Source organism: Marmota flaviventris, chromosome 2 (genome assembly GCF_047511675.1).
Source record: "Marmota flaviventris isolate mMarFla1 chromosome 2, mMarFla1.hap1, whole genome shotgun sequence".
NCBI lineage: Eukaryota > Metazoa > Chordata > Mammalia > Rodentia > Sciuridae > Marmota > Marmota flaviventris.
This window is the reverse complement of record NC_092499.1, coordinates 99,949,067-99,976,351: the sequence shown is the minus strand read 5'-3', so window position 1 is coordinate 99,976,351 and position 27,285 is coordinate 99,949,067. Positions and strand designations below refer to the sequence as shown.

The window sequence follows — 27,285 nt, the reverse complement described above, 5'->3', positions numbered from 1 at the left end:
TTTTATTCCCTCCTTTATGAACTGAGAATACTTAGCTCTAAGTACAAGCCCCACCATACTTTATTCAGAAATCTGGAGCTAAGTGCAGTTCTGTCTCCTCTGAAATTCAGGAAGGGATAGGAAATATGGAGCTTAATTCCTGGCTTTTAACCATGGTGTATTAAGTCAGGTTGGGTTGTCATAACAAAATACCATAAATGGTGTGTCTTAAACAATAGATACTTATTTTCTCACACTTCTTGAGAATGGTAAACCCAAGAAAGACCTAGGTGCTGCCAAGTTGGTTTCTGGTGAGGGCAGTGTCCATGGCTTGCTTATGTGAGCTCCATATGAACCTTGGGGAGAAAGAGAATGCTTTCTTTTTCTCTTCATTCTTCCCTTCCCTCTCCCCTCTTCTCCTTTTTCCATTTCCTCCCCCTCCAATCCTATGGGATTAGGATCCCACCCATTTGACCTCGTGTAACATTAAGGTTAATTAAGATTAATTATCTCCTAAAATCCCTATCTACAAATACAATCACATTAGGGGTTGGGCTTCAACTTATGGATTTTAGAGGGGACATAGTTTTAGCCCATAGCACTTAGTGACCTCACTTCAGAATAAAGGGATCATCCAATGACTGTTATCATACCAGTCATTTAGTTCCAAATATTGGGAGATTTTTCCAGGTATCTTTCTCTTACTGACATTTGTTTAGGGTTGTTATGTTATCTTGATGAATTGCCTTTATCATTAAGAAAAAGCCCTCATTATCACTAACAGTATCATATCTATCTACATATTTTATGGTTTCCAGTGCTTTTATGTAGCTCCAGATTCCAAATGGAATTTTCCTTCTGCCAGAAGGGTTTCCTTTAACAATTTTTCTTGTTAAACTTTTAATGATTTTTTTTTTTCAGTTTTTCTGTATCTAAAAAAAAAAAATTCTGCTTTGATGTTTAACAGAATTCTTCATTGAGAGAGTTTTGTTTTATGTCTTTAATTAGTTCATCTCTGTGGAGCTTTTTTTTCTGGTATGTTACTTTTCTTTTCTCTGGTATTAAACTACCTTGACACCTCCCCTTCTAATTCTTTTGTCATTCATTCAGGGCAGCTGGCAGGCTCTGTCTGGCTTCTTCCCTGTGCTTTAACATGATAATTTGCTCCCTTAACCATTGTGAGGTTCACCTTTTTATTTCCCTCTTAGAAATCATTGTCCTGAACTAACTGTCACCAGTGTCAGAAAATAGGATTTTTTTAAAAAATTGTTTAGTTCAAAGTGTGAGAATAAATCACATTCCTATTACTCTGTCTTCACTGGAGACAACCTGATGACTACTCAAGTCAAACCAGTCATGTTACCCACCTACTTTGTAAAAGAATTAGTTAAAATTGATAAATATAGAAATCATAGGTTTTCCCTCCAACATATCTCCTGGTGGGAAGATAAGACTTGTGGTAAAGTCCTGTTCTCCCTGTGTATAGAAGCCCAACTTGAGTAAAGAGAAAATGTTCCTTTGTCTCCTAACACTTACTCTGATTTCATAAATGAAGAAATTAAAAACATGCCTGAACTTGCCCAAGGTTGGACTCATTGGATCTTATTCCCTTTTTAGTAAAGCTGAATTCTCCAATGAATATTTTACTTATTGCAATTAAAAAACAGTTATTAAAGATCATTTTGTTTTCAAAATTTTTCTTCACATGTATTTTATTTAGTTTTTACTTTTATTTAGCCGTCAGTTATATTGTAGGTAATCTCATTCCATTTTCTAAAGTAGAAAGATTTTATGCTTCATGACATTCCTTTAATCAAATATAGTATAAAGGAAATACCTCATGAAGTCAATAATTCTGGTCTTAAGTAAGAAAATTTCACTAAGAATGTTTTCTAACTAAATAAAGTAGTCCATTTATAGTGAGTCTTAAACTAAATACTTATCAGCTACATTGGGTTTGCTATTTAAATCTTAAATATTAACCAAAAACAAATCTAATAATTCCTGCCATAGTAAGGGTGTGCCAAATTCCAAAGGTTAGAGTCTTTTTTTTTTTTTTTCCCTCAGAGATTTCACAGAGGTAAGATTTATTATGTCATGGACTGGGAGCATATTTGAGCCCTGGGTTGGGGTGAGACAGTTATTGTTTTAGCTTGCCTAGAGTTGTTCACTGTTTGAATGTAAACCTCTTTGATCGTGAAACCTAGTTTTTTCTCCCAGTTATGCCACAGAGTTTTACTATCAGAGTTCTACAGAAAAGTATCACATTTTAATATTTCAGATTTAAAATTAGAATCTTATTTAAAACTTCAGAAAATCCTCTTTTGTGATGGTACTGGGAATTGAACCCAGCATTTTACCTCTGAGCCACCTCTCTGAGCCTTTTTTATTCTTAATTTTGAGTCAGGGTCTCACTAAGTTGCTGAGGCTGGCCTCAAACTTTTGATCCTCCTGTCTTAGCCTTCCAAGTATCTGAGATTACACGCATGCACCCTGAAGCCCAGCCCGTAAAATTAATCTTTAAGATATCATATCTAAGACCAATAAAAGAAATTATTACAAGCTGTAGTCAATATTTTATGCTCACTAAATTGAGGTTCTATAACTTTTTGTTGTTGTTTTGGGGATCAAACCCCAGTCTTACATATGGTAGAGAAGTATTCTACCACTGAGCTACGTACCCAGCCCAAGGTGCTTTTACTTAGGAACACTATTCTGAATTAAATTTAGATGGTATGAATCTTTTCTCCTTGAAAGTATTTTAATCAATGAATATGTGGCTGACTTCTGATAATAAAGGGAGAGTTATTTAAGAAATACTGTAATGCCTAATAAGTTATTCCCCTTGGATGTATAATATGTCAAAATATACTCTACTGTCAGGTATATCTAAAAAGAAAACATTTTTAAAAAATAACAAAGGGGAAGAAAGAAATACTGTCATGGTTCTTATCTGAGTATGGTATTGGCTCACATAATATATTTATAATAAATTATATAATTTCATAAATATTTTTGAATGCTTGTTATATGCCAATCATATAGTTCGTAGATATTGAGGCTTAGTCAACAAGATGGATCAAAGTCCCTACCCTGTGTTTTTACAGGTTCAAGCAGGTAATAACCATATTAAATAACTAAATCATATAGTTGTAAGAGGTTTAACTTTCTCATAGATATGGATCTATTTTACTATAAGCAGAAAAGAATCTATGACTTCTAAGGACTACATTACAAAATGTAAATAGCACCCTTGGGAAGCAAGGTACAACTTTATCACAGACTGGGTCTGTTGTGTATTTAGTGACATTTACTTACCCACAAAACAAATATTATGCTAATGTTAAAGCAAAAGACTGCCTATTCAATTTCAATTTAAATTTAAATTTTCAATTTAAATATTTTAAAATATTTTTGCAGCAGTGGTGATTGAACCCAGGGCCTTGCTCACGCTAGGCAAACATTCTACCACAGAATTGTATCCCCAGCCCATTCCTATTCAATTTCCAAAGAGAACATCTTGAGTCATGCAGTTTCTTGGGTCAGTGTTATGTTCAATTCTAGATATGTTTCTTGGGTCAGTGTTATGTTTAATAGTAGATAGGTTTCTTGCTTGAAAATTTTATTCTTACATGAAAAAGTAAAATTCATTCTAGAAATAATATATACGGTAAACTATGCATAAGTGTTCATTGTTTTTTGGTTCTCTGGATTGAACCCAGGGGTGATTTGCCACTGAGCTAACATCTCTCAGTCCAATTTCAGTTCTGGCTCAGGGAAGAACCATGAACAGAGAATTGAAATTGGACTGATGGGGAGTTAGAGTTTAGGTAAGTGCATGCAGGATGAGACTTGGAAAAAAGTTTCTAAATTTTTGGCATTTTGCATTCTGGAGTCCTAGGCTTAAACTCTCCCTTTACCATTATTTTACTGTGTGTCTGAGCAAGGCACATTACCTCTCTGAAGTCCAGTTTCCTCACCTATAAATTAATGAAAATTCATGTTCTAGGGGCTGGGGTTATAGCTTAGAGGTAGAACACTTTCCAAGCATATGTTGAGGCACTGGGTTCGATTCTCAGCACCGCATATAAATAAATTATAGAAGTCCATTGACAACTGAAAAAAAATTCATGTTCTAGAAGATTCCTTTAAGCTCCTTATTTCCTGAATTCTACACAAACCAACACTTTGCCCTCCCACACACTTTTTAAACTTTCCTTTGTCCTTTTGCCCAGAAAAGCTGCTTAATTTTCTTTGATGATAAAGGGACCAAGCTTGGTTTAGAGCTTTAAAAGAAAGAAAGGAGGGCTGGGGATGTAAGTAAGTCTATGCTAGAGTACTTGCCTAGCATGCAGAGGCTCTGAGTTAGAGCTCCAGCACAGCAAAGAAGGGAGGGATGCAGAGAGGAAGAGGAAAAGATATAACTGCCCAAATTATTTTAATACTAGGAATCTTAAAAAATATATCTGTCTGAAGAGCTTTCTAGAATCTGTACCTCAAGTGGGAAGGTGGCCTTTCAGTCATTTTTATCTGAAATAAAGGTAAATATGAATTTCTATACTTGAATTGTTAATAACTATTATTATTGAAAAGTAGGCTTATGAATTGTTAATAAATATTATTATTGAAAAGTAGGCTTCAAGATGGTTTTCCATCTACTGATAATGTGTATGACCTTGGGCAAATGATTTATGAAGTTAGTTGTTTTTTATTTTAAATGGGGGAAAGAACTATATTATGATATTTAAATTTAACAAATATTTATATGATGCTCCTTATGTGCCAGGTAGTATTTTAAAAATTATACAAAACTCAATCCTTTTAACTACCCTGAACAGCTAGCAATTAACAGAACTGGTGGCCAGACCTCAAGTTAAGCTCTTAACTATTCTATATACTACACCATAAGAATTAAAATGGAGAAGCACTTGATAAAACAACTCCAAAGGATGGGGGGGGGGGGCTGGGGTTGTGGCTCAGCAGTAGAGTGCTCGCCTCGCACGTGCGAGACCCTGGGTTCCATCCTTAGCACCACATACAAAAATAAACAAGTGAAATAAAGGTGTTGTGTACAACTACAACTAAAAAATAAATATTAAAAAAATATATTTAAAAAAAGGATGGGGGATTATCTTTGTTTAATTAAATGTTTGGATACGTTTCAATGAAAATTTATAGCCAATTTAAAAAAAAATGTTCTAATTAGTTATACATACATGACAGTAGAATGCATTTTGACACATTGTAAACAAACAGAGCACAACTTCTTCCTCTGGCTGAACATGGTGTAGTCATATATGTATATAAGGTAATAATGTCCATCGCATTCCACATGCTTACCATCCCCAGACCCCCTCCTCTCCCCTTACTCCCCTCTGCACAATCCAAAATTCCTTTATTCTTCCCTATCCACCACCCTCCCCATTATGGATTAGCATCCGCTATCAGAGAAAATATTTGGGGTTTGGTTTATTTCACTTAGCTTGATATTCTCCAGCTCCATCCATTTACCTGAAAATGCCATAGTTTCATTCGTAAGGCTGAGTAATATTCCATTATGTATGTGTACCACATTTTTCTTTATCCATTCATCTGTTGAAGGGCATCTATGTTGGTTCCATAGTTTAGCTATTGTGAATTGAGCTGCTGTAAACATTGATGTGGCTGCATCACTGTAGCATGCTGATTTTAAGTCCTTTGGGTATAACCAAGGAGTAGGATAGCTTGGTCAAATGGTGGTTCCATTCCAAGTTTACTAAGGAATTTCCATACTGTTTTCTACAGTGGTTGCACCTATTTGCAGTCCCACCAGCAATGTATGAGTGTACCTTTTTTCCCACATTCTCATCAACACTTTTGCTTATATGCCATTCTGACTAGAGGAAGATGAAATCTTTGTTTTGATTTGCATTTCTCTAGTCACTGGAGATGATGAACTTTTTATATGTTTGTTATTGATTGTATTTATTCTTTTGTGAAGTATCTGTTCAGCTCCTTAGCCTATTTCTTGATTGGGTTAATTTTTTGTGTGTGTGTTAAGTTTTTTTGAATCCTTTATATATCCTAGAGATTTGTGTTCTGAGGTGTGTGTCGTAAAGATTTTCTCCCATTCTATATGCTCTCTCTTCATGTCATTGATTCTTTCCCTTTGCTGAGAAGAAGTTTTTTAGTTTGAATTTATCCCATTTATTGATTCTTGATTTCACTTCTTGCACTTTAGATGTGTCTTAAGAAAGTCAGTTCTTAAGCAGACATGATGAAGATTTGGGCCTATGGGGCTGGGGATGTGGCTCAAGTGGTAGCGTGCTCACCTGGCATGCGTGCAGCCTGGGTTCGATCCTCAGCACCACATACAAACAAAGATGTTGTGTCCACCAAAAACTTAAAAAAAAAAAAAAAAAAGATTTGGGCCTACTTTTTCTTGTATAAGGCACAGGTCTTGTTTTATTGCCTGAGTCTTTGGTCCACTTTGAGTTGATTTTTGTCCAGGGTGAGAGATAGAGGTTTAATTTCATTTTGCAACATATGGATTTTCCAGTTTTCCCAGCATCATTTGTTGAATATGCTATCTTTTCTCCAATGTATGTTTTCGGAGCCTTTGTCTAGTATGAGATAACCATATTTATGTGAGTTTGTCTCTAAGTCTTCTATTCTGTACCATTAGTCTACATTTTTATTTTGGTGTCAATTCCATGCTGTTTGTTACTATTGCTCTGTGTATAGTTTAAGTTCTGGAATGTGATGCCTCCTGCTTCACTCTTCTTGCTAAAGATTGTTTTGGCTATTCTGGGTGTCTTATTTTTCCAAATGAGTTTCATGATTGCTTTTTATAGTTCTATGAAGAATGTCTTTGGAATCTTAATAGGAATTGCATTAAATCTATATAACAGTTTTGGTAGTATGGCCATTTTGACAATATTAATTCTGCCTATCCAAGAGCATTGATTCCCAAGTTTGTTTGTTTGTTTTTTGAGGCTATTGTGAATGAGGCAGTTTTCCTAATTTCTCTTGCAGTGGGTTCATCACTGAGGAATAGAAATGCATTTGATTTATGGGTACTGATTTTATATCCTGCTACTTTGCTGAATTCATTTACTAGTTCTAGAAGTTTTCTGGTGGATTTTTTTTTTATCTTCTAAATATAGAATAAATATAGAATCATGTCATCAGTTTGGGTTCTTCTTTTCCTATTCATATCCCTTTAATTTCTTTCATCTGTCTGATTGATCTGGCTAGAGTTTCAAGGACTCTGTTGAATAGAAGTGGTGAAAGAGGACATCCCTGTCTTGTTCCAGTTTTTAGGGGGAATGCTTTTAATTTTTCTCCATTTAGAATGATGTTGGTCTTGGGCTTAGCATAGATATATAGCCAATTTTTAAAGCACGGTATTTCATTATAAAAACATACAGCCTTTAAGATGCTACCTTATATTGCAGTGCTTTAGTCATAACTTTGATGAACTTTGATGGTTATTATATAGTATAGATATAGAGTGGAGATATTTGATTGAATTTAAACAAATATACTCAAGTTTAGAGGGTTGCTTTTTGTTTTTTAATATTTTTTAGTTGTAGGTGGACACAATACCTTTATTTTATTTATTTATATGTGGTGCTGAGGATCGAACCCAGTGCCTCACACATGCTGGGCACTCTACTGCTGAGCCACAACCCTAGTCTCCTACAGGGTTGCTTTTAGAAGGTCCCTGAGTCTGTTTATATATCACTTGTGTTGTTCATTTTAGTGTGTTTAGTGTTTTAAAATTTTAGTTTATGGTTTGTTGGTGGTTAACATAACAAAAAAATAGCATTTCAAGATATTATTCTGTGAGAACATTTTTGTATAATTAACATTAAAATAATAGTACATGTATAAAATTACTCTTTTATTTAGAGCCACAGCCACTGCTTTTTACTTGTCACTAGAGTCAACTTTGCCTCTTACTCTCTGTTTAAAAACATCTCATAGTATTTTTAATTGATTGCACTGGGAATAAAGAGTACTGGCTGTATTCTAGCTGGGTATGGAAGTGCATGCCTATAATCCCAGTGGTTTGAGAGATTGAGGTAAAATGATTCAAGTTCAAAGCCAGCTTTAGCAACTTAGCGAGGCCCTGTCTTAAAATTAAAAATAATAATAATAATAAAAAGGGGCTAGGGGTGTGGCTCAGCAGTTAAGTGGCCTTGAATTCAATCCCTGGTACCAAAAAAAGAAGAAGAAGAAGAAGAGGAGGAAGAAATATATTCTATTTTGCAGTATACAATTTTGAGCAAGAAAGTTGATATACTTGTACCATATTTTCCTCATGTAGAAGTAAAGTAGATTAGACTAAATTTTTGCTAAGATACTTTATAATTCTCACAACAGAAACCTATAAGACACATTTTTGAAATTGGAGCATATAAATGAAAAACAAAAAATACTTCAATGATTGTAGAATTCAACCCATTAGTATAGGTATCTATCTATGAAATGTTAAGAATGTTATTATTAAAAAAATGGATGGACTGATGTAGCTATATAGCTCTCAAGATAGCACTGAATTTTACCAAAAGTGATGTTGATTTGCATTGACCTGTCCTTTCCTTTGTCATGTTCACATTTGTGATCAGTGCCCCAAGCTTTGAAGAAGGTTGGGAAATTAGCAGTACAGTCTGTCCCTGGAACAAAGTGAAATGTACCCATGTGGAGATGAAATTCATGACTTTAGATTGTGTGCCAGCACCCTGAAGTAATCATTTATAGCCTAGGTGACTTATGTAAGTTCTGGGGAGGAGTACAAAGTCAGTGAAAAATCAGTGTGGAGAGAAGTTTGGAAAGGCTTCTTTTGTGGAAAAGATAGGGAGTCTGGGAAGTTCTTTAAAAAACAAACCCCGTTTAATGGAAAGCAGAGGAAGGAAGAAGGAGGCATGCTCAATATGTTAAAAAAAAAAAAAGTGAGCAATGTCACAAGATGGAAAATGAATAGAACATTGTATAGGCAGCAGTTTGGCTGGAATCAGAAACCAAAGACTAGGGGAGACTGGTAAAAAAGATTAATTGAAGAAGCCAAAGGAATCTTAATTAGGGACACCTCAAAGTGTTACTCAAAAGTAACATTTACATCAGCATCTGCCATTGAACAGTCTAGTATCTGATTGTATATGGTGGCTCTGACCCCACTGTTAAGTTTATACTGGATTCATCATATAGTTAGGAAGCCAACAAGCAAACAACAACAATCAAATCTGAACTTAGAGGATTTTCATAGACTGGGTTTTCTGTATTAGGAATAAGATGGATAAGTATTTAATCAAAACAAAGTTCTGGGTGCCCTCTTTCTCTAAGACTGTGAGGACTGATGCTTGAATCAGTCTGGGAGCTAGTCAGACTGACCATTCTTAGAGGCTAGTTCTTCTGGCTCTAGAGTTTTGCCAACTACTTAAAATTCCCATTTGTTCTAACAAGAAAAGTGAATATCTTAGGCATTGGGAAAACTGAACATTCAGAGTGATCCATAATTAAATGGACTAACTTGGGAAATAAATTCTTCATCATTAGAGGTATTCAAAGACTGGTTGATAAATGTTTGCCAGGGAGGTGTCCTTGAAGGGATGAAGTGGGAAGTTGAATTAGACTTGTTTTCAGTGCTGAGAGTCTATGAATCTGTTCTTAGAAGTTTAGGGAAACCCTAGGAGAGAAGACTACAACCACTCTCTCCTTCTTAAGAAACCCTAATAGAGAGTTCCTTTAAGCCAATATATACATATTGCTGCTGTCTTTGGATCCTTCACTTAGAACAAAAACCAAAGATAGCTCAGAGCTACTTCTGAACTTTGTCTAAAGGGAATGGAGGAAGAGTATCTTTCCCAGTGCTGGACTTCTATATATGCTGTTTGACTTATTTCTAAAGCCTGCCAAAGTAGTACAAAGATTCCTGGCTCTTCTTACTACAGAATAAATAGGAAAAAGAGGTCTGGGAAAAACCTCAGGGGTTACTAAGAAGAAATTTTATCCAAAAATAATATCCCTTTAATTTCATAGAAGACAATCTGGTAATGTGAATAAAAAGTTTCCTTCTGTGAATTTATCCCAAGGATATAATCAAGCAAGTATACTGAGTCAAATGTTCAAGGATATTTATGAAAATGTTTGTCTGTTTAAAAAAAATGGAATCAACCAAAATGTCTAACAATATAGGACTGTTTAAATATATTGTGGTATAGTTATGTCTAAAATAATAATATACATATACTTTTGACAAGGATGTCTACACTGAAAAAAATGCTTAAAAAGAGAGAAGATATGATCACATGTTTGTGGGATTGAATGTGCTTACACATACATAAGACGTGCAACAGAATACTATCAGTTCTCTAAGGCAAACACATAAACAAGTATACTAAATTATAAAATTCCTATTAACTGAAAACATGTAAATGACATGTAAATGAAAGACCTATCCAGTGTCATATATTTAAAGTAATCAGAGTTATTACTTTTTGAAACCTCTATTATCTCTAAATTCATAGTTTGGTTACTTAACTCAGGTATTTGTGGAAACCTGTAGATAGCAGCATAGTAGTTTTGGTGTTAAGAAATTAGAACTTAGTAGTGTGACATACTTATCCTCTTTTAAAGAACAAACATTTAAATTAACTAAGAACTAGAATTGATATCAGTAATATCAGGTAAAAAAAGACTGCTTTTATTCAACAAATATTATAAAACCAGCATGTACCAGAAACCTTTTCTAGTATTGAGACTTACATATTATATTCTAGTGATGGCAGAGGAAAACAAAAAGTAAATTGAAAAGAAAAATATTGGAGCTAAGGACTATGCCATAATTATTTTTTTAAAAAAGTAATATAAAAATGATTATGTGAATATCTATAGAAGGTGGTCAGGGAAGACTTTTCTGAGCAGATAACATTGAAACTGATTGAATGACAAAGAGTTAGCCATTTAAAACTAAACTTGCCTAGCATGTGTGAGGCACTGAATTCAATTCTCAGCACCACATATAAATAAATAAAATAAAGATCCATCAACAACTAAAAAAAAAAAAAAAAAAAAGAATTTTTTTAAACTAGGGGGAAGAGCATTCTGAGCAGAGTGTGTCAAGTATGAATGAATTGGTCTTGTCCTAGGAACTAATAGTTGAACAAGGCTAGAATTGTAGTAGGAGAGAGGGAAAGTGGTAAGAGATGGAGTTTAGACCTCTTTTTTCTTTTAAGGATTTTTAGAGATTCCTTAAGAGCTATTGGGTTAGACAATTGCAAGTTATCATTGAGGAGGAATAACATTCAGTGACTTCCCCCAAATAATTAACCCCAAGTTACAAGTCTAGATTATTGCTTACTTTTTTAAACAAAATGCTCATTATAATTTTTAAAAAGATATAAAGAACATTTATATAGATAAGCATCTTAAAATATAAGGTAAAGCTACAAAGCAGTATGACAGGTTTTCCTCTGTCACTTGTAAACTGAATTAGAAGGCAGTCCCCAGAATTGACAGTTGTGGAGATACTATCATGTTAGTCAACAATCAGGATAATCTGCATTCAACTAGGAATCAAGGGATCTGGGTTCTAATTACCATTTTGCAAGATGTGATCTTGAGGGCTGGGGATGTGGCTCAAGCGGTAGCGCACTCGCCTGGCATGCGTGCGGCCCGGGTTCGATCCTCAGCACCACATACCAACAAAGATGTTGTGTCCGCCAAGAACTAAAAATAAATAAATAAATAAATATTAAAAAAAAAAAAAAAAAAGATGTGTTCTTGAATACGTCTCTCACCTGGATATCAAACCCCATCACAGAATGCAAGAAGTTAAATAAGGTCTTTAAAAAATATCCTTCCAACTCTGATATGTTGTAATGCCATGAAATCAGAATAACATGTTCCAGGCTGTTTGGGGTCAGATATTTTAGAACTTGTATTCATAGTACTTTTAGAATTTTTACTTTTCAAGTGTTATTCTTATTTTAAAATGTCCGTCTATGTGTTTAAATCTATTTTCCAATTTAATAGCTGCTGTATTGTTAGCAATAAAAAAATTTCTCAAGGTTTTATTTTTCTATTTTCTTTGCTTTTTTTTTTTCCTTTTTAAATTTCTGCAAGCTCTCTTTGGAGATGTGAAGGTCAAAAGCTTCCCCACATTTTCCTGAGATTTTATCCTTTATCCAAATCCAAATCACTCTTCTTGAATTCTAGGACCTTGGAAAGATATTAACAGAGCTTAGCCTGCAGTAGCTTCTTTTATGACTTTAGTTGTCAAATTTGTTTCATCCATTTGTTCGGAGCTAGGTTTGGTATGGATGGCTATGGTGACATAACCTTTAGGATCAATTGCTACAGGTCCTAAGGGAGGAAGCAGTCTTTCTAGTTCCTTGCTCTGGCTTTTGTGCCATCTTTCATAGGCCTCAGCACCAGAAAGATAATGAGCCAAGGCTTGAGCTGCTTCAGCCCACAACCAATCCTCAGCATTCCTGCCTGGAGAGGTACCTTGGAGGGTAGTCTCTTATTTGTTTTGTTTAAAATAAGGCTGAAGGTTAATATATCTCTCCTGTCTTTAAAAAATTTTTTTAAATTTTTTATTCTAACTTGTTATATATGATAGCATAATGCATTACAATTCATATTATACATATAGAGCACAATTGTTTATATCTCTGGTTGTATACAAAGTATATTCACACCATTCATATCTTCATACATGTACTTTGGATAATGATGTCTATCACTTTCCACCATCATTTCTAAACTCCTCCCTTACCCTCTTACCCTTTTGCCCTATCTAGAGTTCATCTATTCCTCCCATGCTCCTCCTCCCTACCCTACTATGAATCAGCCTCCTTATATCAGAGAAAACATTCGGCATTTGGTTTTGGGGGATTGGCTTACTTCACTCAGCATTATATTCTCCGCCTCCATCCATTTGCCTGCAAATGCCATGATTTTATTCTCTTTTATTGCTGAGTAATATATACACCATATATATCCATTCATCTACTGAAGGGCATCAGGTTGGTTCCACAATTTAGCTATTGTGAATTGTGCTGCTGTAAACATTGATGTGGCTGTGTCCCTGTAGTATGTTGTTTTTAAGTCCTTTGGGTACAGACTGAGGAGAGGGATAGCTGGGTCAAATGGTGGTTCCATTCCAGGTTTTCCAAGGAGTCTCCATACCGCTTTCCAATTCGCTGTACCAATTTGCAACCCCACCAGCAATGTATGAATGTACCTTTTTCCCCACATCCTTGCCAACACGTATTGTTGTTTGTATTCTTAATAGCTGCCATTCTGACTGGAGTGAGATGAAATCTTAGAGTAGTTTTGATTTGCATTTCTCTAATTTCTAGAGATGATGAACTTTTTTTTCATATATTTGTTGATTGATTATATAATATCTTCTGAGAAGTGTCTGTTCAGGTATTTGGTCCATTTATTGATTGGGTTATTTGTTTTTTTGGTGTTTAGCTTTTTGAGTTCTTTATATACCTTAGAGATTAGTGCTCTATCTGATGTGTGAGGGATAAAAATTTGCTCCCAAGATGTAGGTTCTCTATTCACCTCACAGACTTTTTTTTTTTTTTTTGCCAAGAAGAAGCTTTTTAGCTTGAATCCATCCCACTTATTGATTCTTGATTTTAATTTTTGCACTATGGGAACCTTATTAAGGAAGTTGGGGCCTAATTCAACATGATGGAGATTAGGGCCTACTTTTTCTCCTATTCTAGTCGCAGGGTTTCTGGTTTAATTCCTAGGTCCTTGATCCACTTGAGTTGAGTTTTGTTCATGGGGAGCAATAGGGGTTTAATTTCATTTTGTTGCAAATGGATTTCTAGTTTTCCCAGCACCATTTGTTGAAGAAGCTATCTTTTCTCCAATGTATGTTTTTGGCACCTTTGTCTAATATAAGATAATTGTAATTTTGTGGGTTAGTCTCTGTGTCCTCTATTCTGTACCATTGGTTTACATTTCTATTTTGGTGCCAATACCATGCTGTTTTTGTTGTTATTGCTCTATAGTATAGTTTAAAGTTTGATATAGTGATGCCACCTGTTTCACTCTTCTTGCCAAGGATTGCTATAGCTATTCTGGGTCTCTTATCTTTCCAGATGAATTTCATGACTGCTTTTTCTATTTCTATGAGAAATGCCATTGGGATTTTGATTGGTCACCCCTTCATATTGAAAACACTAAAAAAATTAGGGGTAATTGGAACATATCTCAACATCGTAAAGGTTATCTATTATGAGCCCCAGGCCACCATCATTCTAAATAGAGAAAAATTGAAGACATTCCCTCTAAAAACTGGAACAAGACAAGGATGCCCTCTTTCACCACTTCTATTTAACATAGTTCTTAAAACACTGGCCAGAGCAGTTAGACGAAAAGAAATTAAGGGATATGGATAGGAAAAGAAGAACTCAAATTAGCACTATTTGCTGACAATATGATTCTATACCTAGAAGATCCAAAAAGTTCCACCAGAAAATTCCTAGAACTAGTAAATGAATTCAGCATAGTAGCAGGATATAAAACCAACACCCATAAACTAAAGGCATTTCTGTATATAAGTGACAAATCCTCAGAAAAGGAAACGAGGAAAACTACTCCATTTACAATAGCCTCAAAAATAAAATAAAATACTTGGAATCAGTGAAAGACATATACAATGAAAACTACAGAACCCTTAAGAAAGACATCAAAGAATACTTTTTATTTTTTGACAAACATTTTCTGTAATCTCATAATAAAACATTTTAGTTATTAAATTTTTTTAATTACAAATAACCCACTCAAGAAGTTTAAAGAAATTGATTAATAGGAATAATATTAATAGGAATATTAACAGTCCTCCTGAGGGACTGGATCATTGTCAGAAAATGAGACAACTACTTTTTATCTGGCTTCCTGTAGCCATTAGGTCTCTTATCTCTCATTCACTGTTCCTCTTATTTCATTCTCTTCTGGTACTGTTCCATGCCTATGTCAGCCTGTAGCCCTGTATAGGTACTGAGTGTATTCTGTCTCAGATCAAGGTAGCAGGCAGGAACCAACTAACATCTCTGAGTCCTTATTCCAGTGTCCTGGGAAAGAGATTCTGGCCCAGCTTGGGTCAAGAGCTCACTTTAAATCAGTTATATTGGGTCAGGTTGGGGAACAAGGTTATAATAACTAAAGAAAATTAAATTGTATCCTCTTTTTTTGTTTTGTTTTTAGATACATGACAGTAAGGTATATTTGACATACACACATGAGATGCAGCTCTTCATAATTTTGATCCCATTCTTATAGTTGAACATAGTGTGGAGTTACACTGGTTGTGTATTCATATATGAACATAGGAAATTATTTCTGATTCATCCTACTGTCTTTCCTATTCCCATCTCCTCTCCTTTCCCTTCATTCCTTTTTGTCTAATCCAGTGAACTAAAGTGTGTACTCTAGACAGTAAAGCTTGCACCTGTGTGATGTTAGAGTTCTTGCAGGCAGATATTACTTCTGTTTTACAGAGGAAAACATGAGGTGACTTGCCTTATGTAGCAGTTTACTACTGTGGAAGTCTTCTTTAACTACTGTCCTTCACCTCATGCCCCTGTACAGCTATGGTTTTTATTCTTTGTGGGGGAGGGAGAGTGGGCAGGTACTGGGGATTAAATTCAAGGGCTCTCAACCACTGAGCCACATCTCCAGCCCTTTTTTGTATTTTATTTAGAGACAGGGTCTCACTGAGTTGCTTAGTGCCTTGATTTTGCTGAGGCTGGCTTTGAACTCAGGATCCTCCTGACTCAGCCTCCTGAGTCCCTGGGATTACAGGCGTGTACCACAACGCCCGGCTCAGCCCACACTGCTAACCTCTATACTAGTGGTTACCACAGTAAATTTGTATTTAATTGTTTTGTCTACCAGTTTTGTCTACCAGTGTGGACCCGTGTGCTATATCTCTTAATTGGAGAGTATTTATAAACTGGATAAATTGAGGCTAGAACTCAGGTTTCCTGAGATTTTAATGTCAAAACTTTCCCCTTGTGGTATATTTATGCCCTAACTTTTAGCGTCCATGAATAAGTTACAGTTTTAGCCAATTTCCTTGATAACAGTTTACATTCTATCCACTGAAATAAAGAGTTGTTTCCAGCCCAGTAATTCACAGGTACAGATAAAGGCCTTCATTTACATGACTTAAATGATGCTAAGGTCACTGTGAGTTGTGTGAGTGCTTAGCAACCATAAGCAAGCTGATAAGATACTCCTCAGCAGTTATCCTGAAACTTGTCATGTACGTGAACAATTACATGAGGCAAAAGCTTAGTAACATTAACACTATTGAAGTTTTACTTTCAGTGTATGTGATAAAATAATGATGTAAAGTTGGTATTAATTCAATGATGCTTTTATATGAATTTATATTTTAGTAATACAGTTAGTATTTATAGGCTTTTAAAAAATAATAGCACATATATGAGACATTACTTAGGCTGTAGACCATCCTCACATGGAGTAACTTACTTCTTGGCATCATTCAGTATTCATTAGATTAGAAGCCACTTTTCTGCTATAATTCTTAGTTCTCTGGGATTATACCACATGCTGGGAGAGGGAACAGGGTGAGCCCAGAGAATGTCCTGGGAGCTAACATGCCATATAGCCCATGGCAAGCCTGAGCTACCCTTGAAAACCCACCAGGGAGGTGTTGAATAGATTTCTTTTGTGTGCTTTTTGCCTCCCTATTTATGAAGGACACAATAATTTAACTCAGTGAATCTCAGAGGACCCTTGATTTATGACCTAATTTTATTCCCAGAGAAACACTGACCCCCCACCACCACCTTTCCATTGGCACGGTATTATAAAAATTAGGTCCTATTTTTGGAAAACAGTTCTATATTTTTAAATAAGAATACCAAAATCAATTATGTGAAATGTATATCTTATTTTCATTTATATTTCAAAAAATACATTGAAGTATATAAAAGTAAAATTTATAGCTATAATGAAAGACAGCCTGTATGCTAGTTAAGAGGCTGATACTGGAACCAAACTGGGTTCAGATTCCAAATTTGCTTCTTCCTATTTGAGTTATCTTAGACAAGTTACTTTGTCTCTTTATGCTTCAGTTATCTTTAAAATGAAGCTAAATGATGGAGCTAAATGAATCAATGTATAGAAACTACTTAGCACTGGTAATACTGGACAATGATAAATTATTATCAAGTGTTGGCTGTCATTTTATGTTGCACATGATTATTTTAGAGAGAATTTTCTGAAAGTTCTTAAATTTGGGCCAATAAAGTTTACTTCCTGCAATATTGTTCATAATCTGGATCCAGTCCTTCCTTTCTCTTACTTTCTTTACATAAATTCTCTGTCCAAGTTGTACTTTTCTTTCTACCCATTGTATGGTGTACTGTTTTCTTTAAGTCATCTCTAAATCATAAAGTCTTTGAAATTAAGAACTATGTACATTATATCTCTATGTCCCCCATCACCTAATATAGTATAGTGAACACTTGAAATATTTGTTGTTTAATTGGCAAAGATAAGAACAACATTTTCAAAATTATAAATTAAATGAAGTATTGTGTGCACATTTGTTCATGAGTATTCAACTTGTATAGCAAATTAATAATTTTTAAAGTTAAAAACTTAGAGCACTTTGAGAAATTTTTTAATTACTAAAACTAAATGAAAACATTGGTAGGTTGGATTATTTGGAACTATGTAACAACCAAAATATCACATTCCTTGTATTGCAAAATAAGTCTCCTTCTGATTCTAGCTTATTATAGCATTTGTCCCTTTGAAACTGTTATTATTATATAACAAAGCAGCGAGAACCCTGTGACTGTGAATGTCCATATCACAGATTTAGTGCTATGAGAACAAGGAATCAGTTAAGGAAGGGAGAGAGAGAAAGGGAGAGACACAATTGGACTTGTGTTTTCTTTCTAATACTTAATAATGGCAATAAAACATCTTACCTAAAAAATATGACATAAAAGACATTTTGACCTTTTGGCTATTAATGATATATTTTTAAAAAAGTTGTACCTGATGTTTAAAACCACATAGTTATCCATTAGATGATGTATATATTCTTAAATCTTGACTAGTCTAGTTGAAATTTAGATAAAAATAATTTTTCCGTAATTTTTTTTTATTTATGCCATAATTTTAACCAGTCTGTTCACCTGGAATTTGGAATCATCCATCATCTCTTTATAATTCTGTATACTTGTGAATCAAGAGTTTTCTGTATTTTCCTTTCACTTTTTTTTAGTGAATATGGAATGTAACATTTGTTATTATAGGCACATAGATGAGTTCTTTTTAAGAATACTTAAGGGCTGGGGGTTTGGCTCAATGAGGAGGGCTTGCCTAGAGTGTGCAAGATCTTGGGTTCAGTCCCCAGTACTGCCAAAAAAAAAGTATGTTAATGTGATGAATATTTTGAACATGATGCAGAGATTTTCTTTTTTCTTTTGATTCCAGATACTCTAGATGAATATTTTGAATATGATGCAGAGGAGTTCTTGGTCTCTTTGGCCTTGTTAATAACAGAAGGTCGAACACCTGAATGTTCTGTAAAAGGTCGAACGGAAAGTTTCCATTGCCCTCCAGCACAGTCTTGTTATCCAGTAACTACAAAACATGAATGTAATGACAAGTTGGCCCAGGTAAGAATCACAGGTTGAATGCTTAAAAAAATATATGTAAACTAATGTAAGTTCTATTATCACCTTCATTATATCACAATTATAATTTTCACATTTAAATATAAAATTGGCTATTAAACAAGGCTCTTGAAAGCAGGGCAGGTAGTTTTGTGGATCAGTCAGCAGGGTGATTCACACCTGTCCTCTCATGCTCTCAGGTTGACTCTCTTTGATTGAGTTTTCTTTTAGAGTTTCAGCCCTGTCTCTTCCACTTCATGTTCTTGTTCATTCAGTAAATTGATGATTATTTTCCTCAGATTAACCAATTTCCCTCTGTGCTCTTTTTTTTAAATGGGAGAATACCTTTTATTATTGTATTAATTTTTTGAATGATAACTGTTAAAATATTTTGGTAGGTAGAGTAAAATTTGGCTTGGGAACTTTTCTCCCAGTTATTAGTTTATCAAATGTAGTCCAAATTTTTAAACTTAAAAAATATCTTACCTGTTTTGAATGTTTAATGAAAATGAGTTGGTCTTCAGAATTAAGAATTAAGCCAAGCATGGTGGGTGGTACACACTTGTAATCTCAGTGACTCAGGAGGCTGAGATAAGAGCATTCCAAGTTTCAGGAAAGACCCTGAAATATTTGTATTAAAATAAATATTTAATATTTGTATTAAAATAAAAATATGAAAGGACTGGGGGTGAAAGCTCAGTGGTAGAATGCCCCTAGGTTCAATAACTAGTAACTAATACACAGAAATAATTAATTAATCTTTCCTATGAAATTAACAAAGTAGACAAGGCTGGGTTAACTCAGAGACCTGTCAGACATTGTGTATGGCAGTTATTTTTTCACAAGATACAACAAAGATATCTTCCCCAAGAAAATTTGCATCTTAAATACTCAATACTAATCCCTGAACTCAGAATTCACTAGCATGAATACATTATTTAATGAGAAAATCCAAAAGCTCTGCAATAGGTGACTCCTTTCTAATTAATATCTATCTACTTTACAATTTTTTAAATATTTAGTTTTTAGTTGTAGTTGGACAAAACACCTTTATTTCATTTATTTATTTTTATGTGGTGCTGAGGATCGAACCCAGGGCCTCGCACATGAGAGGCGAGCACTGTACCACTGAGCCACAACCTCAGCCCCTCTACTTTACAATTTTAAAACTTAAATACAAAATTAGGCAGATTATTGAGAAATTTTGCTTATATTCATTTTCTCAAAGTGTCGCCAAGCCAGACGAACCAGGTCTGAGGTCACATTGTTGTGGAAGAATAATCTTCCAATCATGGTGGAAGTGATGCTACTACCAGACTGCTGCTACAGTGATGATGGGCCTACCACAGAAGGCATTGACCTAAATGATCCTGCAATTAAGCAAGATGCATTACTATTAGAAAGATGGATATTGGAGCCAGTTCCTCGACAGTAAGTTGTTGAGCTTACTTTGAAGTTGATCCTGATAAATCAAGTTTTTTTTATTACTTCCTATAGTTTTTAAAAAATATTATATCATATCTTAGAATTCCTCTGTGTAGTAAAATTTAATACTTAGATGTTTAATACTTATGTTAAGTAATCATAAATTTGACATTGGTACATTCATTCTTTTGCTCTTAAAAGCCTACCTCCTGAGTGATATGTTAATTTCAGCTTCATCTTCCTAAAATTCAATCATGTGTGCTTGATGACAATTAAATTAGGCTTTGTTACTTTCATTAGGAATGGTGATCGATTCATTGAAGAGAAGACTCTTCTGTTGGCTGTCCGCTCGTTTGTGTTTTTTTCTCAGTTAAGTGCATGGCTGAGTGTTTCTCATGGTGCTATTCCACGAAATATTCTTTACAGGTATGTCTAAGGCAAAAAAGGGACATGTATATTCACATTGCTTAACTTACTGAATGTGATTTTTTAAAAATAGTTTCTTTTCTTCATTTCTGAATATAAATGGATAAAATTTAATGAGAATTTTCTCAAAACAAGTTTGAGAAATTTAGGTTGAGTCAGTGTGAATATTACTTGTTGAAATAAATTTGATAAACTTACTTTAGAGAAGAACAATTTGCTGCTACCACTATAAAGTGGAAATATTTTATGGGATTCTGAATTTCTCTTCTTTTCTTTCTCTTTCCTTCCTTCCTTCCTACTGAGGATTGAACCCAGAGGCATCTTACCACTACAAGTTATATCCCCAGTCCTTTTTAAGTTTCACTAAGTTGCTGAGACTGGCCTTGAACTTGAGATCCTTCTGCCTCAGCCTCACTAGTAGCTGGAATTATGGACATGTACCACATGATTGGCAAATGCACATATTTTAACTATATAGTTTGATAATTTTATTGTGTGTGTATGGTACTGGGGATTGAACCCAGATCCTCGCACAGGGTAGGCAAGCATTCTACTACTGAGCCACATCCCTAGTCCTGAGTTTTTGGCATCTTGAAAAATATGAATATACATAGTCATGGTGGTGCATGCCTTTAGTCCCAGCTACTTAGGAGGCTGAGAGAAAAGAGTTGAGTTTGAGGCTACCCTGGGCAACATAGCGAGACCTTACCTAAAATAAACACACACACACACACACACACACACACATATCCCCTACCAAGCAACTATTAGCTCTTTAGTCAGGTGGTCATGAAATAGTTTATCTTAGTCACCTTGCACAATAAAATTAGCTGAATCCATTTATTCTTTTTGTTTTGACAAATATATTTTTGATGATAATATTCTTGAGCTTGAATACTTAAATAGTCTGGTGTTCTTAAAAAGATCATCTCTTCTAAGCATAAGATACCACTTATGTTGGGTTTTCTTTTAATATTTTATAAGCTGTTGATGGACCTTTATTTATTTATATGTGGTGCTAAGAATTGAACCCAGTGCCTCTACCACTGAGCCACAATCTCAGACTCATTTTATCAGAGTAATATGCATGGCAAAGTGGCTAAAAGTAAATTTCAGTGGTAATTAATGCAAACAAAGATAAGTATGCAACTGCTTTATATTCTTTAATATACAATGATAAAGATGTGACTTTTATAATCCATTGATTCTGTATTTTACTGTTTGACTCTAGAATCAGTGCTGCTGATGTAGACCTTCAGTGGAATTTTTCACAGACTCCAATTGAACATGTGTTTCCTGTTCCCAACGTTTCTCACAATGTGGCCTTGAAAGTCAGCGTTCAGTCTTTACCCAGACAATCTTATTACCCAGTTTTGACATGTAGTATTCACACTAACATTGGCCTGTATGAGAAAAGAATTCAAGAACATGAACTTAAAACTCATCAGCACCGCAATTCTAATGAAGCAGAACAATGTAGTCCAAAGAGTTCACAGCGTCTGTGTAGCAAACCAGCTTGGACCATGGCTTCTGAAAGTGTATTACATGGAAAAAGGGGCACAACTCCAGAGTATACTGCAGCCATCAAAAATGTCAAACTATATCCAGGCTCTGGCAATAAATCTGACTATGGGACATCTCAAGCCAATATTTTGGGCTTCAGTGGTATAGGAGATATAAAGTCACATGAGACATCAGTGAGAACTTTAAAATCATTTTCAATGATTGATTCTAGTGTCTCTAGCAACCAGAGTTCCTGGCACACAGTTGGTGATACTAACCCTTTAATAGACTCTTTAATCCAGGATCGACAAGAAGTTATTGCAAGAATTGCTCAGCATTTGATTCATTGTGATCCAAGCACTTCACATGTTTCTGGACATCCATTTACAACTCAAGAATCTAGTTCACTTAATTCCAAACTTTACCGGGTTTCACAGGAAAATGAAAATGTGAGAAAATGTAAAGAAACTTTCTCTGTTTCTTTTGGTAATCCAGAGTTTACTTGCTCAGAAGGCACCAATGAGGGGAAAATTCAAGTAAAATTAGAAACTTCCCAAAGTGAAACTTGCATTTCTAATGGTCTTTATTCTCATCGTTCTGTTGGAGAAATTAATCCTTTGATAGGTTCTTTACTCCAGGAACGACAAGATGTTATTGCAAGAATTGCTCATCATTTGGAGCACATTGATCCAACAGCATCACATATTCCTTGTCCCTCATTCAACATGCATGATTCCAATTTGGTTCCTTCTAAAGTATTTAGGAGCTCATATGAAGACAAAAATTTGCTAAAGAAAACTAAGGATGATGCCTCTTCCATTTCCATTTCTCATACAAAATTTTCCTTGTTAGGAGACAACAGTGATGAGAAAAATTTAATACCTAATAAATCTTTTAGTTCTTGTAAAGGAAAGTCTTCTTTAAAACCTCAAATAAGAAATCAGTGTCAGAACAGTCCTAGTCAAATCATCCAAAATATATATCAAGAGACACAGAACAAAGCTTCTAGTGTATTGACTTCCTCAAATATGTCTCATTGCAATGAAAGTAACTTAGATTTGAAAAGCAGATTGGAAAATACACTTTCTGAGTCTCAATTTAAGGAGCAAGAAATTAGCAATGGAATTGATAAACAGTATTCAGAATGTAACAGTATTGACAAACATATTTGCACAAGTAAGTGCAAAGAAAAAATAATAAAAAATGAAAATTGTAATCCAGAATCCTTTGACAATCTCCAGTATGATAATTCAAAGACAAGTGACTCAAAGTTAAAAGTTACTATGTTGGAAATGTCTGAATATCTGAACAAGTATGAAAATAATTGTTCAGATAAAGACTCAAAAAGGCCAAAGACATGTGAGCAAAATACTCGACTTAATAGCATAGAAAATTATCTCAATAAAGATGATGAAGGATTTAAATGCAAAAAGATAAACCAATTAAAAAATAAGGATAAGAAAGAAGACTCAACTGATGAAAAACCTCAAAATTGTTCTCAAAGAAAGAGTATAAAAGACTGTTTGTCTACATGTGAACGACTAAAAAATACAGAAGTATTGGTAGGTAGCATCTTATATTTCAAATATAATTCTCAACTGTTATGGTTTGAATTTTCTTCACAGAAGATCTAGTTTAGTTATTAAAGATCTGAGGTGTCCATTATCCATAGAACACTCACTCTGATATAATTAGCTTTCTACAAACTGTTAGTCTCCTTACAAATAACATACTCTCTTGACGGTAAGTACCAGGTACATAGAAAAAATAAAGATCTCATTGTTTAAAAACTGCTCTTATGACAATAATTTTTTTATTGATTTATTAGTCTATTATTGAGACCTTTTAACTCTGTTTCTTCCCCATTATCTGCAATCTAAAAGATCTGTTCCTTTTTCTTCTATTCAGAAGAAATAATATTTGGTGTGTGGATTCAGGAGAATGAATGCTTTACAGATATAAAAACACTTTGATTTTGTATAGTATTTATATATTGCTTTCAGTTATAATACATGATTAGAAAACACTTGGTTCTTTTTGTACTTTACTATGACAGGTAGGACAGATGAGGAAACTGAGACTCAGAATAAATGACATACCAGTAGCTATAAAAGTCTTTGGGGGTTGAACTGGCACACCATGCCCTTTCTCAGGTCTTTGACTTTCAATCCACAGTTCTTCCTTCTGCCTTATATAATGAAGGACAAATTTGTGGACTATACAAGTCCTTGGTTCATTTTAATTCTTACTGTTTTTTTAATTTTAATATTTATGAATAATTGATGGAGATAAACAGGAATTGAAAAGAAACTCACATTAGCTTGATTTTTTTGTCAGCTACTCTGACCTAGTACATACTGTTTGCCCGATATTTATGCCCCACCCCAGTTAATAGTTTTAGGCATGTCTCTAGGAGAATCACTAAGCTATTAGTCAAAACATCTAGTTGTAGTTTGGGCTTCACAGTTTAGTCCTTGAGTTATACCAAATAAGTCAAATAACTTCTAAAAACCTCATGTCAATTTACAAGAAGGCTAAATGTCTTTTGCCTCTCTCAGAGTTGCATTAATGATTGAATAATAGATTTAAAAATAATTCATAAACCTGTAATGTTCTACCTAAATAAAATACATTCCATAAAACTACAATTGTCACAGAAACCTTCTCTGGCCTTCAGAATATTAGGGTTTTTGCTGGGCCTAGCGGTGAACACCTGTAATCCCAGCTATTTGGGAGGTGGAGGCAGGAAGATCCCAAGTTACAGCCTGGGCAGCATAACAAGACTCCATCATTTTTTATTCTTTGTGATGCCTAATAGAGAAGCTTAATCTGGTCATTGTTTTTCAAGCCACTGTAATCATTTTTTTTCATGTGCTTCTTTTAAATATAATCATGTGCTGTTTACTGTGTACTCAAGCTTTCTCATCTGCGTATTTTACATGTTAATTTACTGAATCTTTTCACTAGCCTGTGAGGTTAGGTGCTTTTACTACAGTTTGTAGATGAGAACTATAGGCCAGAGATTAAAGTAATTTATTCAAGGTCTCAAAGCTAATACATGGTAGCACCAGGATCTAAATTAATCGTTTTTCCCCCTAATTTTTATTCATGTGCTCTTTATGAAATTTTGATCTTTACATACATTTTCCTAATTTTTAAAAATTAGCTTTTCTTTTTCTGAGACAGGGTCTTACTTCATTGCCTAGATTGACCTCAAACTCCTGGATTTAAGTGATCCTCCTGCCCCAGCTACTGAGGAGCTGGGATTACAAGCATATGCTACCACATATGGTTTACTTCTTTTTTGACTAACATCAAAACCATAGTGCTGTGACTGCTTATTTATTTATTTGGTACCTGGGATTGAACCCAGGAGCACTTTACTACTGAACCACATCCCCAATCCTTTTTTATTTTTTGTTTTGAGACCAGGTATCCCTTCATTGCTGAGGCTGGCCTTGACCTTGCAATCCTCCTGCCTCAACCTCCTGAGCTGCTGCATTTTTAAATTAGTAATATTTCATATGTTTCTGTATCACCAAATTAAATCCTCTGAAAATGATACTTAACAAAATTTTGCTTTAGAATATTGTACTAAGTTTTTCCACCTGTGAATCATTGTATTTTTATAAATTAAAATAAATATTAGCTTACTAGATGCTAGATTCTGAGTTAACATGTTAAGAAGGCAATTTTGTTGGGGCATACTTTAGAATATTTGTGTTTATTCAGCATATTAAAATACCTTAGGCATTGTTTTCTAATTAGAATGTGTGTGTGTGTGTGTGTGTGTGTAGACAAAATAGAGATACATTATCAGCTTCAGCACCAGGGATATAAACCTCAAATGCATTAAGGATGAATCTAAAAACCAAAAAGCTACACAAGTTCTTTAAATGGTATTTAAATATACCATTAAATTCTAATTCTTAGCCAGGTGCTATGGCACATACTTGTAATCCCAGCAGAATCACAAGCTCAAGACCAGCTTAGACATTTAGCAAGACCCTGTCTCAAAATAAAAAATAAAAAGGACTGGAGATGACATTCAGTAGTAGAAAGCCCCTGGGGATCAATCCCCAGGACTCTAAAAAAAAAAAAAAATCTATTTTCTTAACAGAGGACCACACTGAAACAATCAAGTGTCTGGCGAAAACATAATTTCCATTCCTTGGATGGAACCTCAACCAGAGCCTTTCATCCTCGAACTGGATTGCCTCTTCTTTCAAGTCCTGTAAGTGCTTTCTTTTTTATCTTATCTCATTCTGAAAACCTACAAACATTTAAAATATTTGCAAGAGTTACATTCAAATTTTACTTGTAAAAAATTTAAGTGCTTTTGAAATAAATTTTCAGTTGTAAAACATTTTATTATTTGACAGCACAATAACACCCAGGTGATAATATGGGGGGAAAACACTAAAAATAAATAAAAATTATATTTATTGTATTAGAATTAAAAATTTTCATAAAATTCTTTAAAATTTTCATAAAATAACAATATTTTTATTGTTATTAATGCCAAAAAAGCCCCCTGATGTCTAGGGGACTTTATATAATAGCCTTTGTAGCTGGGTATGGTGCCTATAATCTCGGTGACTCAGGAAGCTGAGGTAGGTTAACTGCAAGTTTGAGGTCAGCCTCAATTTAGTGAGGTCCTCAGCAACTTAGAGAAACCCTGTCTCAAAATAAAAAAAAAAAATAATAAAAAGGGCTGAGAATGTAAATCACCTCTGGGTTCAATTGCCAGTACCAAAAAAAAAAGTTTTTATATCTCAGTAAGTACTGATATTGATGAATGTGTTCATCTGGGAACTAAGTTGATACCTGTCGGGGCTGGGGATGTGGCTCAAGTGATAGCGCGCTTGCCTGGCATGCGTGCGGCCCTGGTTCGATCCTCAGCACCACGTACAAAGATGTTGTGTCCGCCCAAAACTTAAAAATAAATAAATTGATACCTGTCTTTGATTTTAAACTCATGAATTTAGTTGTCTTATTGTGAGACATATAAATATCCCTACTCTGTGCTTACAAATAGGTTTATAGATTTGAGTGCAATGGTTTAAAACATCTCTTTGGAGTCACAATGATTTCACCATAGTTTTGTAACATTAGGTAAGGAAAAAATCTCTGAGACCTTCAGGTTTTCATCTCTAAATAGGGGAAATAGAACCTACCTTAGTATTATGATGATAATTAGAATGATTCTTGGTATATAGTAAGTACTCTGTAATTAGTTGATATGGCTGCCATCTCAGTTAAACATGAGGTAAGACAAGAC

General features: G+C 34.5%; 1 protein-coding gene across 7 annotated transcripts in view; it reads left to right on the top strand.

The window, feature by feature from the left end:
• The window catches only part of Atosa (atos homolog A), a 98,314-nt gene that overhangs the window by 48,651 nt on the left and 22,378 nt on the right, over nucleotides 1-27,285 (top strand). For all 7 annotated transcript variants that reach the window (XR_011706673.1, XM_071608277.1, XM_027924901.3 and 4 more), the window contains 5 exons: nucleotides 18,469-18,653; nucleotides 19,879-20,081; nucleotides 20,376-20,501; nucleotides 21,733-23,566; nucleotides 26,125-26,238. Coding sequence is in view for 6 of the 7 variants with exons in the window: in XM_071608277.1 (XP_071464378.1) it covers nucleotides 18,469-18,653; nucleotides 19,879-20,081; nucleotides 20,376-20,501; nucleotides 21,733-23,566; nucleotides 26,125-26,238 (2,462 nt within the window). In the remaining variant the exon portion in view is untranslated. The remainder of the gene's footprint in view (nucleotides 1-18,468; nucleotides 18,654-19,878; nucleotides 20,082-20,375; nucleotides 20,502-21,732; nucleotides 23,567-26,124; nucleotides 26,239-27,285) is intronic.